The 17,955-nt window shown below is 41.2% G+C and overlaps 2 protein-coding genes across 4 annotated transcripts; one reads left to right on the top strand and one right to left on the bottom strand.

Moving 5' to 3' along the window:
* Positions 1–1,185: 1,185 nt before the first annotated feature.
* yipf4 (Yip1 domain family, member 4) lies at positions 1,186–7,964 on the bottom strand. The gene is made up of 6 exons (XM_021610062.2): positions 7,696–7,964; positions 4,283–4,436; positions 3,971–4,142; positions 3,486–3,563; positions 3,194–3,307; positions 1,186–2,976 (listed from the first exon to the last, which is right to left on the bottom strand). The coding sequence occupies exons 1-6, from the start codon at positions 7,751–7,753 to the stop codon at positions 2,839–2,841; spliced, it is 714 nt and encodes a 237-aa protein (XP_021465737.1). The 5' UTR covers positions 7,754–7,964; the 3' UTR covers positions 1,186–2,838.
* Positions 7,965–8,109: 145 nt separating this feature from the next.
* On the top strand, positions 8,110–16,521 carry exo1 (exonuclease 1). Of its 3 annotated transcripts, none has more exons than XM_021610045.2 (15): positions 8,110–8,267; positions 8,591–8,716; positions 8,837–9,040; positions 9,214–9,333; positions 9,530–9,653; positions 9,905–10,042; positions 10,534–10,746; positions 10,842–11,029; positions 11,161–11,263; positions 11,590–11,815; positions 12,214–12,442; positions 12,670–13,171; positions 13,334–13,423; positions 13,553–13,746; positions 16,273–16,521. In XM_021610045.2, the coding sequence occupies exons 3-15, from the start codon at positions 8,880–8,882 to the stop codon at positions 16,406–16,408; spliced, it is 2,424 nt and encodes an 807-aa protein (XP_021465720.2). In that variant the 5' UTR covers positions 8,110–8,267; positions 8,591–8,716; positions 8,837–8,879; the 3' UTR covers positions 16,409–16,521. The 3 variants fall into 3 exon arrangements, with proteins under 3 accessions (XP_021465720.2, XP_036839868.1, XP_021465728.2); XM_036983973.1 differs by having other exon boundaries at positions 8,165–8,267; positions 8,669–8,716; XM_021610053.2 differs by having other exon boundaries at positions 8,191–8,209.
* The last annotated feature ends 1,434 nt before the right edge of the window (positions 16,522–17,955 follow it).

Below are 17,955 nucleotides of genomic sequence, written 5' to 3'. Positions count from 1 at the left end.
ATTCTCCGGTTGGAACGTTATTTAAGATTTGTGATAACATCCTTAAGATTGAATCTATACTTAGTTTGAAATGTTTCTAAGAACTGTAATATAACTTTTTGAAGTTTTCGTCCGACGTTCGGCTGGACCTGCACGAGCGTTTGGATTTGTGTACTAAACACCCTAACAAAAGTAGTTACTTGGACATAAATAATGGACATTATCGAACAAAACAAAAATGTATTGTGGAACTAGGATTCCTGGGAGTGCATTCTGATGAAGATCATCAAAGGTAAGTGAATATTTATAATGTGATTTCTGATTTCTGTTGACTCCAACATGGTCGGATAATATATTTTTTCTTCTGAGTGCCGTTCTCAGATTATTGCATGGTTTGCTTTTGGTTTTTTGGAAATCTGACAGCGGTTGCATTAAGGAGAGGTATATCTATAATTCCATGTCTAACAATTGTATTTTCATCGACATTTATAATGAGTATTTCTGTAAAATTATGTGGCTCTCTGCAATATCACCGGATGTTTTTGGAACTAGTGAACGTAACACGCCAATGTATACTGAGTTTTTTAAAAATATAAATATGAACTTTATCAAACAAAACATACATGTATTGTGTAACATGAAGTCATATGAGTGTCATCTGATGAAGATCATCAAAGTTTAGTGATTCATTTTATCTCTATTTGTGCTTTTTGTGACTCCTGTCTTTGGCTGGAAAAATTGCAGTTTTTCTGTGAATTGGTGGTCACCTAACATAATTGTTTGTGGTGCTTTCACTATAAAGCCTATTTGAAATCGGACACTGTGGTGTGATTAACAACAAGATTACCTTTAAAATGGTATAAGATACATGTATGTTTGAGGAATTTTAATTAGGAGATTTCTGTTGTTTTGAATTTGGCGCCCTGCAGTTTCACTGGCTGTTGTCATATCGATCCCGTTAACGGGATTGCAGCCCTAAGAAGTTTTAAGACCTTCGCTTGAAAAAGAGCAATATTACAATTTGTCTCCCTTGAAATGCCGTAGCCACAACACAGCCAGTATACACTGTAAAATAGTATTCTTTAATCCAAGATAAATCAAGAAATCTGTAATACATATAACGTTTTTGCCGAAGTTTAGTCCTGCAATTTTACATTAAGATATTATTTCTCAAGTGAAAAATGTTTAATTAAAACTACTCGTCTCTCGTTGAATGACAAACACTTTATTGAAGAATCCCGTCCATAGTTCCCACTCCTACTAGTAGTAGTAGTAGTACTGTTGGTCAATCACCGACAAAGGGGCATTAACTTTGGTTACTGAACTTCGTCTTGAGAAAAAATTTAGTGTGTGTGAACAGACGGAAAAAACCTGCCTAACACCAAAGTCACAAAATTCTGTCATTGTATATATGCGCAAACTGTTTAGACTGGGAAGCATGCATCAGGCTTTACACACACCACCGACAGCAAACATCCCCCACTGTACAGACCAACAGTCAGTCTGGTGAGTTTAGGCCCACCCCACCAAGACACCTTTTATCATTTATAAAGCCCTTGAAGTCAGCCACCCCAATAACACCTAAATTGGCTTAGACTGCATTAGTGTAAAACCAATGCACATTTCCGTTCATCCTCTACCCCTAGAAACCATATGCATACTTGAATTTACTTATCAGATATCCAATTTCAGATGTACTTTGTGACAAAGACTAAGGCCAAACGTGAGGTCAAACTGGCAAATTTCAACAACTGAGCATTTGCTATGTTGTTCTAAAAGCGAATTATATACAATGTGTAAGAACATAACACAAACTCAAAAATTGTTTCAATGCGTTTTTTTGCTAATAATTCATAATATATTCACTGTAAATTCCATATCACTAAATTAACCCCCCTGACAAGGTTTTAATTGCTATAGTACATTCAACATTTCCTACATAAAGCTTGGGTGTGAAATTAAGTTTTTGCATGCAGATTAATGATATAACACATTACATACTGTATGAGAATGTTGTTTAAAATATTTAGTACAGTACAACAGTTATACAGACAATTATGTTGATATATTTTATGCCCCCTTAATGTGAATTAATGAGCGTTTTATAACTCTTAATTGTTCCAGGTCTAGTAATTTTTCACAATTGTATAACATGTTCTGAATACATACAATAGATACAAGCAAGTTGTCTGAAAATATACATCCGTTCAATAAAAGATTTTTAAACAACTGTATAAAACAACTAATGAAAGGCACCAAACTTTAGTAGACTTTGTTTTATTTCACTCAAACTGCCCATCTACTTGTCTACCCAGGCTGAAATGACCACTAAATAATGCATAACAGTATGCTTAGCCCACTCCCTTACACAATAATGGGGAACCATAGGGGCAGACTTCTTTCTTAACCCCTTGGTTCAAATTGAACAAATTTGCACTGTATTTGGCACCACCTTCCTCTATGGAATAAAAGCATTAACAAAAATCAATGACTGGTATGTTTGTGACCCTCCCATGATTACCAAAACCAGATTTAACGCCTTGATTAAATAATTACAGTCCTTTTATATGATGCCAACGCGAACCTGCGATCTAATTACAATTCAATCTGAACACCGAGCTTAGACCATAAGCTACAGCTTTTTACTGAGCACAGAGGTAAGGGGTACATTTAAATACACTGATGTAACATACACCCTTATATCCCCACAGTCTAGAATTGTAAACAGGGTTAAAGAGGGAGAAAATGACCTTTCAAAAATCCATGCTCCTTATTTTCATTGTGTAATTAATCCTTTTGTCTTTTCACGGTGCTTTGTGTCATTCTCCAACCAAAGTTCCACTGTTGCCATTTGTCCAATCAGACTCCAGTATATAGTGACAGGAAGTAGATGTACAAAAGGAAAATAGGGTATATGAGCAGAGGCTTCTTGGTTTTGAATTCATCCCCAACGAGCAGTGAAGCAGCACTGTAAGCAGCCCAAAATACTCCAGAAAGCTGAAAAATGACAGTTATCAACAACTAATGAACACATATCTAATTTAAGTCCATTTGTACTTTCTAAAAATATACAATCAAATACAGATGTAAAAATAGCTTTGAACAGGTTAGTTAGTGTATGTTAAATCAAACGTGCAATGCTGAATTACAGAGATTAATTTGTGAGAAAAATCAGATAGAATAAAAGGTTGATTGTCTTTGCTCCTATGCTCACCTTTATTAGTGTAGAAACAACATCAAAACCCCCAATGACCAAAAGCAATGGGGCTATAACGATGAGCGGGAGTAGAGAATATCCAATCACTCCAAGAACTTGTCCATAAGACACCTATTGAAAACAGAACAATGCAAGTCAGTGTTTCACAGCACGCCACATCATTCATGTTGTAATAGAAAGCAAATGCACATCCAGAGCCATGTACAGTATCAAGTAAGAGAAATGTATTCCTCATCAAGACTAGGAATACGACTTATTTCAGCTAAATGTAAACTTTGGTGGATCTTACCTCACCACCAAGAACACGAGCCAGCAAAAAGATTGTTAAAGAGCCGAATATCCAAATGGTAATTATCCAAGACACCACCTTAGGAAAATAAAATAAAGCGACAAATAATTAAAACACAACAACAACCAAAATAATACACACGCTGAAAATTGTGACATTGTACCAAAGTCTCTAGAAGACTAAATATTTTGGTGTGGAAAGTCCTTTTTTGAACATTCTTATATCGTTAAATATATCAATGTAGGCTGCCTCCCATTTAATTAAATTCAGTAAGTGAAGAGAACCAGTGAATCAAGCCCTGTTTGCGTGAGCAGCATGTGCATCTAATGTTGTTTCAAATCTCAACCCTACAATCGAAGTTCACCATTTACTTTTTCAAAGAAATCTAACTTAGTTGAACCAACAGCCCTCTCTGGGGGGCCAAGGGCCAGATGTAAGGTATGTTCTGAGATCAAAAGAATTCACAGCTTGAACTGCCGCCTCACCCTGAACTGTCCGTAGATGGAGATCATGGAGAAAAGGAGTACTATAGCCAGCGGGCCCCAGAAGTCAGGGTTGTCCCTCACAACCTGCCGGTTGAAGCCCAAGGAGGGCATTGGCATGAGCACACAGCGGATCTTGTAGTAGATGTCTTTCAGGTCGATGTCCAGCTCCTCCCTAATCATATAAGTGTATGAGATTGTACAGGAGCATCGTGAGATATCAGCACATTTAATTTGTAGTGATGGCCAAATCAAGTGTCATTTTAATATCAATGTACATGGATAAAGAATGGGTTTCTTGAAGAAGGTACTCACAAAAGAGGTTTGTTGTCTTCGGGGTCATCCTCTTCTACTTCCAGGAGCCAGCCATAGCCTCGTTTCCTCAGGAACGTGGTTGCATATGGGTCTTTTGCATTGTCACTGCCCATGTTCAATTTAACATCTGGGGCATCAATCGTCCCGCTTAGATCTGTAGGGAATTTAATGTATACGATTATTTTGTCTCTCTGCCCCATAGCTAAATTAGTATAATTGCATGAATGTTGTTTTACAATATCTAAATGGTCTCTCTGCCCCAAGGCAAAATGTCTAGTATTGCAAGAAATTAACTTAAATGTTCTCTCCGAAGATGGGGGGCATTTAAATGGTTTTCCGCGAGGTGGGGGGCCCCCCAACCAAATCTCGCTTAGGGCCCCCGAAAGGCTAGGACTGGTCCTGCAAGGTTTCCAAATCCGTATCACAATCAAGGATCAATTGTTCCTTATCTAAATAGTGTTTCACAATTGACCAAATCCCCTCAGCTAATCAAAAGGTACATGGAATGCAGAAAGAAAAGACATGTCCCCCAGTGGTCATCACACTGTCTAAATTACATTAAAGGCCCAGTGCAGTCAAAAATGTGATATTCATGTTTTTTATATATATTTCCACACTATGAGGTTGGAATAATACTGTGAAATTGTGAAAACGATGATAATGCCCTTTTAGTGGATGAGCCTGTTTTTGTGGGACAGAATTTAGGCTTGGCTGATGACATCACAAGGCAGTAAATTAGTTAATAGACCAATAAGAAAATAGTTCCAAACCTCTGCCATTAAAACCCACCAGAGTCTAAGCCGGGGAGTGTTCCACTAAGCTATTTGATTATTTTTTTAAGAAGGTCATACCATGGATCACTTAGCTATTTGATTTTGAATTTTAAGATGCCTTGAAGTATCCCAAAAATATGTTTAAAAAAATATTTGATGAAAAATGTGTTTTGGTCTTACATTAGCCCATACAAACACATTGATTAACAGATACTCCCCCCAAAAATGTAAAGGAAGTTTTCTCTGAAGTGTCTGTCCAATTACTGAGAGATATAAGAATGATCAGGAAATATATTTTGTACATGTATTTCACCTCACATTTTTGGCATTAAACAGTCCATACATACTTCCATTCGTTTTTTCAACTGGTACCGGGGACCTTCAGACGAGTCTTGCAAAACAACCGACATGTACATGTTCGTGAGAGTCTCACCTTTGTACAGAGGGGTAGTATTTGTGTGTAGCCCAAACAGTTGGGACGCTTACGGACAGAAGTTGGCAGATTGGCTCAGAAGAGTCTTGCGGAGGTCATAGAGCAAAACGGAGAACATTGTGTTCGTGAGAGTTTCATCTTTCCATAGAGGGGTCATAATAGTTTGTAGGCCAAACCGTTTGGTCGCTACAGCCGATTTTGTGAAGACACATTTTCGGGATTTTTCATGGTATGACAAACACCGCTCTAGCTCTGACACCTTTTACCAGCAGATGTGTTAGTGCGACATAAGAGGATGCGGTGAATTGAGACGCATCTGATATTAAAAAAAACATCTCTGTAGCTTAAACGGACAGACTATGTAGATTGTTTTATTATGCAAATGTAATTTCAGTGCGGGCGCAGACAACCTTAGGGGGTTTGTTTTCAGTTTTCCCCACTGAGGTATACTAAGAACTGGAGACTGCGTCCATGATGTCCATGCCCGTTGTTTTCAAGGTAATCTACTCGTATATGCCGATTCATGGGCCATCAATATCTGGGTTGGATCTGTTTAATATGGGCCAACATCACATGCGCTTGCACTTATAGGCTGACCACAACACTCGCGCACGCAAAATAAATGTAGAAATCCATGTTATTCTATTATTGCGCGCGCCAACAAGCATCTGCGTTGCCAAGGGCTAAAATAGAAGTCATTCCTATTTCTGACGCAGATCACGCTGCAAGTCCTGCCTCTCCGATCTCATTGGTTTATAGAAGCAGGTACCGACGTGCCATCTCCTCATTGGTTATACCCACAAGGGGTGATTGAAAAGTTAACTGTTTTGCCGGTTGTCGTGGTAATACTATGAAAGTGTAGATGCCAATCACCATATAAATTCAAAGATGAAAAATCCTGGAAGGGAGAGAGCCATACATGTTTAATGCTTTTCGACCTGTCCCCAAATGAATGTCATTGGTTCAGAGTTTGTTTTGATATTTTAACCTGCGTGTCATGATCGCATTTGGTGTGGGGGGACAAAATAAATGTATGCATGATAGCGCACTCGCGCAGCCGGTTAGGGTTCCGTTCACACAGGGAACAATGCGAGCAGCGACAACATCACATTATCCAAAACATGGCAAACATTGGATGATCATACATTAAAAATGTTAACATCTTCAGATGCTGTGAGTTTTTTTTCAAATAAATTTTATTATTATTTAAATCAGCCTCAGCGACAATTATTTGAATAAGTCTATGGGTGTTTTATGCACAAAGGTGATGACTAAAGTATCTTATTAGGAATTTTAATATGACTTCTCTATGTGACTCTGGAAATTGTCTTCCTGGGCAATATGCAAAAACCACACCTCCATTTCCTGGTTGCTAAAATTCTAATAGTTTGCCTAATTTCAGTGAATGTGACAAAACAAGCAGTGTAGAGAATCATTGTACTATATTTTCAATAACCCAAAAATATTGTATTTTCAGCTGGTGTACAAAACCCAAAGTAAAAGACGCAAAAAATCAACTATAGAACAGGACGCATAGACATAGAGCACATAGAACAGACACCGCTTCTTCGACTTGCTTCAATGAGAACAGATCTATAATGTACATTTCTATGTGAATTTGGTCGGGTGTGCTAGAAAGTTACATTTGCAGCTTTAAACTGTAGTATTGAAGCAAAACTCTAGGAGCAGTCAACAGTGCCTCGCCCCTTTGTTTTCACCTCCCTACTCAGACCACTCGCAGACAGCCCTAGCAATTACTCTTTACTAGGAAGTTATTCGTCTCTTTTTGACCATTTTAATTGAAAAATCACAGTAAGGTACTTGTTACCCAGAAATGATTTGATATTAAGATAAACGGCTGCATTGGACCTTAAATCAATTTACTCAATGGGAAACACGTTAAACTAGTCCAAATAAATTGGTGAGTTTTGTATTAAACGTATCTCCAATCTAATAATATGTTAGGTGGATTTCCTTCAGTGATATAGCTAACTTTACATAGCTTGCTAACGTTAGCCTAGCCGTACAGTAGCAGCAGAAAGTTGTCAAATCTCTCTGAACCACGGTAACCTGACAAAAACGACAACACTTTACTGAAGCTAGTTACCCAATGAATTAATGCTAGCAGAATGACGTGTTGACAAATACGGTAGGTAACTAAAAATACAATGAAACACATGACAGTATTCACGGCCTGCTAACATTACCCTCGGCTTCAGTTGATGAGACGAAAGTAAAATCTCCGTTGGTGGGAGAGAGATGCATTGTTGATGTTTTGTCAACAACCTTCAAGTCCTAGTAACTGACATTTAAATAAAGGGTTTAATTGAATAGATTGCCACAAGTAAATACAACGTTGTCATTGACTGGATTTCACAATATTTTCCTAACTATTCCATCTTGTTGTTGAGGTATCGTTTGCTCAAACACACAGGCAGCTACCGAAGCAGGAAGTGCAAGGGAGGCTGGGAAAGACGACACGTCAAAAAATCCTAACACCGCAGCAGACAAGCTCGCCATCTAGTGGGAGGGAAAGGTGACGCTGGACTCCCGCCATCAATACGCAGCATGACACCAAAAAAAGAGAACCAATCCCTTCTTCTTTTGTCGACCAAATACCCTCCCCCACATATGGTTGGTCAGAATAAACTGACCAATAGTATCAGCTCGTTGTGAACTCTTACTATTGCCGCTAAAAGCGAACTCCTGTTAGATAATAAGGTGCCTCGTTACGGTTCAGTGCTTACTATTTGTCATGGTTAGCGCTTTCAATTCGCGGGTAAATATGTCGGTAGCTTGCTAATGTTGTCTTATATTCTTGTATGTATGTATTTATTTCAAAATAACGTATTCAAATGTATTCATTTAGCTATGCGCTAGCAAGAGTTTGCTAGAAACGTTCGCTAGCCCACTTCATTCCAATTGTTCGAACTGCTAACTAACGTTAGCTAGCTACAACTTGCTTTTGTTTTTTTACAGCACCAACAATGTATTGATAGGTATATTGTTTAGATAGTTAGCTAGCTAACTAACGTTAGTGGCCGTGCTAGGTGTCTAGCTAACTTTAGCCAACTTGCTACATGTGTTTGTCATCACTGACAGTCACTGGTGAGTGGCGTAGGTTTTTGAAGATCCACGAACGTTCGAATGAATTAACGTTATTTACGGTCGGTTTCTAAGCCAGTGGAACTATCTCGCTGGAATTCGTAATCTACCCTGCATGTCCAGGTAAATGAGCAAGTATATGCAGATTACGATTAACTAACGTTAGCTAGGTAACGTATTATTTCTCTTAAATGTAGTTTCATTATGTTTTGTCAAATGGTCTCTCCCTCTCCATGAATATAGCAAGCAACTGTCCTGAATGTTAGTGGCATCACCAGATTAAAAAATGGGGATCCAGGGGCTGTTGCAGTTCCTCAAAGATGCCTCGGAGCCCATCAGTGTGAGGAAGTACAAGGGACAGACAGTGGCCGTAGACACATATTGCTGGCTTCATAAAGGGGCATTTTCTTGTGCAGAGAAACTTGCCAAAGGGGAGCCAACTGACCAGTAAGCTGTTTTATAGCTATCTCAGTATGCATTAACTACCTAACCCTATTAACTGTTCCTAGGCCATCATTGAAAATAAGAATTTGTTCTTAACTGACTTGCCTAGTTAAATAAAGGTTCAAATATATATTGTTTATTTAACTACCTAACCCTATGCATTTTCTTTCACATAGGTATGTTACATACTGCATGAAATTTGTGGACATGCTGTTGTCTTTTGGTGTGAAGCCCATCTTGGTGTTTGATGGCTGCAATCTGCCTTCAAAACAGGAGGTGGACAAAGCTCGCGGAGAGTAAGTGTGTGGGTGTACCTGTAATTTTATTTAAAGCTAAGATAGTGATGAGTGAGTTAATATTAGGCCTAGATGGTATTTGCTGTAATGTGTTTCATTTTTATTAAATCAAATCTTCCATGTAGTTTCTTGAATAGGACGGAGTAAATATTTTTACCCAAAAAGTAAGACCTGACTGTCTGTCTGTGTCTTCCAGGCGTCGTCAGGCAAATCTGCAGAAAGGTAAGCAGCTCCTACGTGAGGGAAAGATTTCAGAGGCCAGAGACTGCTTTACTCGCTGTGTTAACGTCACCCCTTCCATGGCCCATGATGTCATCAAGGTAAATATTTCCAATACTGCTAAAACTGTTTAGATGAAAAAATGTTTTCTACTGCTCAGTATTTTTCACTGGAACCCGATGATGCGTATCTTGAATGAAGCGTGTCTATTTGCTGGTTTTGTGCAGTGGTTTAATCTGGCTTAACCAGTTAAACTCATCATCTGTTTTGTGATGCACTGCTTAATGTTTATGATTGCAAATCGGTGGCTTAAAATTGTTTTATTCAGCTGAAATTATGTTTTCTCCTCTAGGCTGCAAGGACCAGAGGAGTGGACTGTGTGGTGGCCCCGTATGAAGCTGATGCCCAGCTGGCCTTCCTTAACAAGGCTGGCATTGCACAGGCTATCATCACTGAAGACTCAGACTTATTGGCGTTTGGCTGCAAAAAAGTACAGAATTGGGTCCTTTAAAATGCTGCTCACTGTGGAATTTCTGCAATGCATTTGTCACAATGATCATCTGGCTTTAAAGCAACTGTCTGGTTTTTCCAGATTTATATGAAAATCACCAATAATTCATTAAAATGCGTGAAATAAGTTTCCTTATTGGTAATTAAGTAAGTTACAAAGCAGCTTTTCTGTGTTATAATGGTGTGGGCATACACTGGTCATTAATAACATTCATGTGAGATCTCTAGTTGGCCATCTCATCCGCCGGAGATGGCAAGCATTTTTTTTTATGTGTGTTTGAGCTACAATTTTGAGGTGGGTTTTTTAAGTGTTTTTTTCCCTCTCTTTTTCAATTTATTATTTGGCAACGTACGTGTATAGGATGAGTGAGTCAACATTATTTGTTTATGGGTTTTAACTGGACCGTTACTTTAATGGCAACTTAGATTATGGTAATGACCATAATGGGTTCTGCTGATCATCTCTCTCAGGTGATCCTAAAGATGGACAAACAGGGGAACGGTCTAGAGATTGACCAGAACCACCTGGGGCGGTGCCGCTCTCTGGGTGACGTCTTCACGGAAGAGAAGTTCCGCCACATGTGTATTCTCTCTGGCTGTGACTATCTGTCCTCACTCTATGGGATTGGCTTGGGCAAAGCCTGTAAACTGCTGAGGATGGCAAACAACCCAGACATCATTAAGGTAAGTTTGAATGAGAATTGGTAGTAGAACTTGCACAGTGGTAGAAATGAAACTATAATGAAAATGGCCCCTCTAACTTGTTTATGTACTTTCAGGTGATAAGGAAGATGGGCCAGTACCTGAAGATGAATGTGGTTGTGCCAGACGAGTACATTGACGGCTTTGTTAAGGCCAATAACACCTTCCTCTACCAGCTGGTGTTTGACCCCATCAAGAGAAAGGTGGTGCCTCTCAACCCCTATCCAGAGCACATGGACCCTGCCACCCTCAGCTACGCTGGCCGGTATCCTTTCACTCAGTGGCAGGCCTGACTCTTGCTCTATACCTGTTGATTAGTAGCGAAATGGAAAATAAGACACTGGTGGTTTCCCATTTACTACCAGTAAAATATGTTGTCCTTAATGCTTAATACAGTAATTTAGGAGATTGCAAAGGTTTACAGGTGGCCCTGGGTAACCTGGATATAAACACCATGGAGAGGATTGATGACTTCAACCCAGATGCTACAAATGTCAAGGTACTGGCACTAGGTAGAATGATTAACATAACAGTCATTTCTATACAAACACTACTCATTCATCATCACAAGTAGTACTGCTAGGTTGTTGTTTTGCTTGTGTCCTTAGTGTTGTATACGTGGGGGTACTTAGCTATTTTTAGTCGATCAGTACAATTGTATTAATATTTAACTTACCAATGTGTTTGTCGCTAGAGTGCTTAACCTAGCTTTACCCCAGATCTGTATGCTGTACATGTATGGCATGACAACCATAGAGGAGTTGGCTAAAGTGCACGTAATTTACACTAACGTATATAAATCCTTCCTCCCTTTGTGTTTCTTAGCCAGTGAAACCACGCAGTCGTGACTGGAATGACAGCCAGGAGACTCGGGCCTCCACACACCCTAGCATCTGGAGCAGAGGTTACATACCAGGCACCTTCTCTGCCTCCCAGCCTGTGGGCTCTCCACAGAGGCCTCCTTCAACCAGGGGGAAGGAGAGGCTCATCAGTATGCAGGGGCTGAGGCTTCCTCACAAGAACACACAGGTTATTAAGAGACCCAGAGAAGGTGAGATTAGTTTGCTATCTTGTTGTTGCACCGTCATGTTTGAGAGGTGCTCTTTCTGTCACCGTAGGAGGGAAGATTATTTGATTCACCCAGCTCCATTTAAATAGGTGTGAGAGGATTTGGGTTTGTTCAGGGAAAAACACATTTTTATTAACATAACATCCCAGTTCATCTTCTGAAGCATTATCAGTAATTCTATGGAAAAGCCTATACCTATATAACATTGGGTGGACCTTCAAAATGTAATGTTCAAATAGAACAGGAAAAATCTTCTCGTCATTATACAAAAGTTTATATTTGATTAATGTAAACCTCAACATTCTTTCCGAGTGGTGTTGATGAATATTTTTTATTATAGACCTGACCCAAACGTCTGATTTTCCTTTATCTCCCAAAAGACTCTGGTGTTTCAGACCAGGATGTGCTGCAGCAGTACTCTCCCTCCGGTCAGAAGCGGTCCAGAGGGGAGGAGGACCCTGGACCCACAGAGAGCCATCACATCTCCACATGCCCCCAGCCCAGTGCCACTGCTGCCGCTACCCATCCCAGACCACGCAACCGCTTCGCCACCCTGCTACAGAGGAGAAACCAGGAAGGAGGTGGAGATGGGCAGGAAATGCAAAGCAGGTATGGTCTTATAATACACACTTTTAGTCATTGCTACAGCTATTTAATTATATAGGAAATCTTTCAAACTCGTCTTGTCTTTTACATGACTAAAAATGACCTACCTAAAACCACTGGTTCTTCCAATTGTTTTCTTGATCGCTTTGTTTGGCCCACATTTGACAAGTTTTTGTTTTATTTTTAATGTTTTGTGATACTGACTAAATGGTTGATCTATTCCCCTATAGGTTCTTCTGTAGTGGCAGCAGCTCCAGTGAGGTGGCCAGCCAGAATCCGGAGTCTTTTGTCAAAGGGGAGGTGTCTCAGGATGAGGTCACACAGGACCCCAGGGAGGACTATTGTATCGGGGGAAATGCTGATACAGAGGAAAATAACTCTGTTGACCCTCATAGCCCACCCCCCTCCCCTCTGTCTGCCAGTCAAGGGTTAGGGGTGTTCCGCTGGTCAGGCAGCTCCTCAGAGAGATCCAGGACCCCGACACCCACATCCGGCCTCTCGGCACTGCAGCAGTTCCAACGCAAGAAGGAAAGCTTCTCCTGGAGCCAGGAAGGCCAGAGAACTCAGATGACCCCCGGAGCCCCATCCCCTATTCTGGGCAAAGAAGACAAGGATTCACCACCAAACTCTCCACCGTCTCAGGACAGTGCCTACTTCTCTCAGCATTACCACACTTCCTGCAATGTTGTGGAAGTGTCCCCACCCACTCGGCTGGAGGATGCCACCAGGCCTGTATGTCACCGTTTCCTCTGCTAATTAGTCATGCGTAGGCTTCATAACATTTGCATCATTGCAAGCTAGTTGAGGGTGCATATGCATGGCTTTTTTTATGTTGTGTTTTGAATGAGCGGAGGCAGTGGCTTTATTAATTTACTGCCTGTTCTGTTTTCTAAGAAAATTTACTCTAAGGATTCAGACTCTGTCAAAAGCCCCAGTTCCTCTCCAACAGCAGATGAAAAGAAATCCAGCACAATGAGACCGAAGGTAGCTTACTTTGTGGGACTATTTTGTATCATGTTGGTTTAATAGAGACTTGGCAGCTAGAACACTTCTGGGATGAACATGCTATATATTCCCACAGTGAAGAATTTTCTTTCCCATCTCTCTCACCAGGTGGCAGGTCTCCCGCGGATGAAACCCGGTGACCAAGGAAAAGGGAAGAAGATCCGACCCTCTGCCCCTGCCAGGGCCAGTGGCCTCCGTAAAAAGCCTGCAGGCCCTGGAAAGAAAGTCACCACCAACAATGAGAACAACCCTGGCCTCCAGGCCACAATCAGTGGACTCTGGAAAAACTTTGGTTTTAAGAAGTAAGTGAGGGTAATCATAACCTGCATAGTCCTCAACCCTGTAGCTGGAATACACCATTCAATTGTTTTTGCTTTTGTATAAGATTATAGATGAGGCCTAATAACAACCTTCAACAGTAGTCCCCATACTTTCATATTTTCCCCTTTTTTGAACACAACCAATTTATATTCAAAGGACCTGTCACAAACTTGTCTCTAATTTCTATACTGAACAAAAATATAAACTCAAAATGCAACAATATCAAAGATTTTACTGAGACAGTTGTGAAGAGGGCACGACAAAGCCTATTCCCCCTCAGGAGACTGAAAAGATTTGGCATGGGTCCTCAGATCCTCAAGGTTCTACAGCTGCACCATCGAGAGCATGGTTGCAGCACTGCCTGGTATGGTAACTTCTTGGCCTCCGACCATAAGACACAACAGAGGGTAATGTGTACGGCCCGGTACATCACTGGGACCAAGTTTCCTGCCATCCAGGACCTTTATACCAGGCAATGTCAAAGGAAGGCCCTAAAAATTGTCAGACTCCAGCCACCCTAGTCATAGACTGTTCTCTCTGCTACCGCACTGGAAGCGGTACCGGAGCACCAAGTGTAGGCCCAAAAGGCTTCTTAACAATTTCTACCCCCAAGCCATAAGAATCCTGAACAGCTAATCAAAGGGCTACCCATAGCCCAATTTTACACTGCTGCTACTCTGTTTATTATCGATGCATAGTCACTTTAATAACTCTACCTACGGGTACATATTACCTCGACTAACCAGTGCCCCGCACATTGACTCTGTACCAGTTCCCCCTGTATATAGCCTCTCTATTGTTATTTTACTGCTGCTATTTATTTGTTCTATTTTTTTACATAACTTTTTTTTTTAGCGTTGTTGGTTAAGGGCTTGTAAGTAAGCATTTCAATACCTGTTGTATTCAGCGCATGTGACAAACCTTTAAATGGGCCTCAGGATCTCATCACTGTGCATTCAAATTGCCATCGATAAAATGCAATGGTGTTAGTTGTCGTAGCTTATGCCTGCCCATACCATAACCTCACTGCCACCATGGGGCACTCTGTTCACAACGTTGACATCAGCAAACTGCTCACCCACATTAAGCCATACACGTGGTCTGCGGTTGTGAGGCCGGTTGTACATACTGACAAATTCTCTAAAACGACAGAGGCGTCTTATGGAAGAGAAATTAACGTTTACTTCTCTGGCAACCGTTCTGGTGGACATTCCTGCAGTCAGCATGCCAATTGTACGCTCCCTCAACTTGAGACACCTGTGGCATTGTGTTGTGTGGCAAAACTAATAATTTCTGTTGGCTATATAGAGTACTGAATATGTTTTTGTTTCAGATTCCACTAGTCTTCATGTGAGTGAATGATTGCTACACTGAACAACAATATAAATATGTGTTGGTTTCATGAGCAGAAAAAAAGATTCCAGAAATTGTCCATATGCACAAATCTTATTTCTCTCAAATGTTGTGCACACATTTGTTTACATCCCTGTTAGTGAGCATTTCTCCTTTACCAAATTAATCCATCCACCTCAGGTGTGGCATTTCAAGAATCAGATTAAACAGCATGATCATTGCATAGGTGCACCTTGTGCTGGGGAAAATAAAAGGCCACACTCTTCAGAATTGTCACACATCACAATGCCACAGATGTCTCACATTTTGGGGGGGGGGGGTTTGCAATTGGCATGCTGACTGCAGGAATGTCCACCAGTGCTGTTGCCAGATAATTGAATGTTAATTTCTCTACCATAAGCCACCTGGCGTTTTTAGAAAAAAGTGTCTATGTCCAACTGGTGTCAACCGCAGACTACGTGTATGGCGTCGTGTGGGCGAGCGGTTCGCTGATGTCAACATTGTGGACCGAGTGCCCCGTGGTTGTGAGGGTATGGGCAGGCATAAGCTGCGAACATAATTGCATTTTATCGATGGCAATTTGAATATACAGACATACCGTGACGAGATCCTGAAGCCCATTGTTGTGCCATTCATCAGCCACCATCATGTTTCAGCATGATAATGCACGGTCACAAGGATCTGTACACAATTCCTGGAAGCTGAATGTCCCAGTTCTTCCATGGCCTGCATACTCACCAGGCATGTCACCCATTGAGCATGCTTGGGATTCTTTGGATCGTGTACAAGTGGGACGACAATCCACAGGCCACAATCAACAGCCTGATCAACTCTGCGACGATGTCGTGATGCATGAGGCAAATGGTGGTCACCAGATACGGTCTAATTTAAAACGCCTCTACTTTAAAAATAAATAAAAAAATTCAGGTATCTTTGAACAACCGATGGATATCTATATTCCCAGTTGTGAAATCCATAGATTAGGGCCAAATTAATTTATTTCCTTATATGAACTAACTCAGTAAAATCTTTGAAATTGTTGCATTTATATTTTTCAGTGTTGATTACAGCTTTACCAATTATATGATAACCATCTCTTTCTTGTGACCTACTTTTCATCGGAACTGTATTGATTGTGTTTTTCTGTGTTGCAGAGAAAATCCAAAGATAAACCCCTGTAAGAAAGGAGAGCCCATGTCACCAGTGAAGGACAACGTGCTAGCCCTCACACCTGAAACGGACAAGGATATTTACTTAATCTCCAGTGTTCAGAAAACCATATGCCTCTGATGCCGAGTTTTATAAGCCTTCGCTTTACAACATACTGTGTATGTTAATACGTAGTGCATTTTTATGGACTAGATGTAATTGATTTCAGTTTAAATAAATGCAACTTTCTTAAAGGTTTAGGCTGTTATTTAAGAAATATGTATATGTGTGTAGGTTGTTGAAGTAATCTTATTTCATAGCCGTAGTCTTACTTCATGGCCGAAAGTATATGAACTCCTGCTCGGCGAACATCTCATTCCAAAATCATGGGCATTAATATGGAATTGCCCCCTTTTTTGCTGCAACAACAGCCTCCGCTCTCTGGGAAGGCTTTCCACTAGATGTTGTAACATTGCTGCAGGGACTTGCTTCCATTCAGCCACGAGCATTCGTAAGGTTGGGCACTGATGTTGGGCGATTTGGCCTGGCTCGCAGTCGGTGTTCCAATTCATCCCAAAGGTGTTCCATGGGGTTGAGGTCAGGGCTCTGCAGGCTAGTCAAGTTCTTCCACACCAATCTCTACACACCATTTCTGTATGGACTTCGCTTTGTGCACGGGGGCATTGTCATGCTGAAACAGGAAAGGACCTTCCCCAATCTGTTGCCATAAAGTTGGAAGCACAGAATCGTCTAGAATGTCATTGTGTGCTGTAGTGTTAAGATTTCCCTTCACTGGAACTAAGGGGCCTAACCCGAAATATGAAAAACAGCCCCAGACCATTATTCCTCATCCACCAAACTTTACAGATGGCACTCTATTGGGGCAGGTAGCGTTCTCCTGGCATCTGCCAAACCCAGATTTGTCTGTTGGACTGCCAGGTGGAGAAGTGTGATTTTGTTTCAAATAAAAAAAAGTATCCCCTTTTTTTTTTGCTCCAATTTTGTGGTATCCAATTGGTAGTTAGTCTTGTCCCATCGCTGCAACTCCCGTACGGACTCGAGAGGTGAAGGTTCCTTCCTCCAAAACACAACCCACACTAATTATTGACACCATGCCCCCTTAACCCGGAAACCAGCTGCACCAATGTGTCGGAGGAAACACTACACCTGGTGACCGTGTCAGTGTGCATTGCACCCGGCCTGCCACAGGAGTCGCTAGCGCGCCGTGGCACAGGAACATCCCTGCCGACCTAACCCTGGTCGCAGCCGGCTGCAACAGAGCCTGGACTCAAACCAGGATCTCTAGTGATGCAGCGCCTTAGACCACTGCGCCACTCGGGAGGCCCGAGAACTAATTTTCCACCCTTTTCTGGAGTTTAATGGTGGTGAGCTTTACACCACTCCTGCTGACGCTTGGTAGTTTGCATGGTGATCTTAGGCTCATGTGCGGCTGCTCGGCCATGGAAACCCATTTCATGAAGCTCCCTACGAACAGTTATTGTGCTGACGTTGCTTCCAGTTGTAGTTTAGAACACGGTAGTGAGTGTTAGCAACTGAGGACAAATGATTTTTACAAGCTTCAACACTCGGCCGTCCCGTTCTGTGCGCATTTGTGGCCTACCACTTCACAGCTGAGCCGTTGTTGCTCTTCAATGTTTCCACTTCACAATAACATCAGTTACAGTTGA

This window comes from Oncorhynchus mykiss, chromosome 1 (genome assembly GCF_013265735.2).
Source record: "Oncorhynchus mykiss isolate Arlee chromosome 1, USDA_OmykA_1.1, whole genome shotgun sequence".
Lineage (NCBI taxonomy): Eukaryota > Metazoa > Chordata > Actinopteri > Salmoniformes > Salmonidae > Oncorhynchus > Oncorhynchus mykiss.
Note: the sequence above shows the minus strand (reverse complement) of the source record. Positions and strands in the feature narration are given on the sequence as shown.

What these genes read in the sequence shown, in the direction of transcription:
- yipf4 (XM_021610062.2), bottom strand. Translation starts at nt 7,753, where the DNA reads ATGCATCTCTCTCCCACCAACGGAGATTTTACTTTCGTCTCATCAACT. An exon ending in CCATCTACGGACAGTTCAGG is followed by an intron (nt 3,564 to 3,970) that starts GTGAGGCGGCAG and finishes TATTTTCCTAAG; the next exon opens with GTGGTGTCTTGGATAATTAC. An exon ending in CTCGTGTTCTTGGTGGTGAG is followed by an intron (nt 3,308 to 3,485) that starts GTAAGATCCACC and finishes TGTTTTCAATAG; the next exon opens with GTGTCTTATGGACAAGTTCT.
- exo1 (XM_021610045.2), top strand. Translation starts at nt 8,880, where the DNA reads ATGGGGATCCAGGGGCTGTTGCAGTTCCTCAAAGATGCCTCGGAGCCC. An exon ending in TGGCCCATGATGTCATCAAG is followed by an intron (nt 9,654 to 9,904) that starts GTAAATATTTCC and finishes TTTCTCCTCTAG; the next exon opens with GCTGCAAGGACCAGAGGAGT. An exon ending in TGGAGGATGCCACCAGGCCT is followed by an intron (nt 13,172 to 13,333) that starts GTATGTCACCGT and finishes CTGTTTTCTAAG; the next exon opens with AAAATTTACTCTAAGGATTC.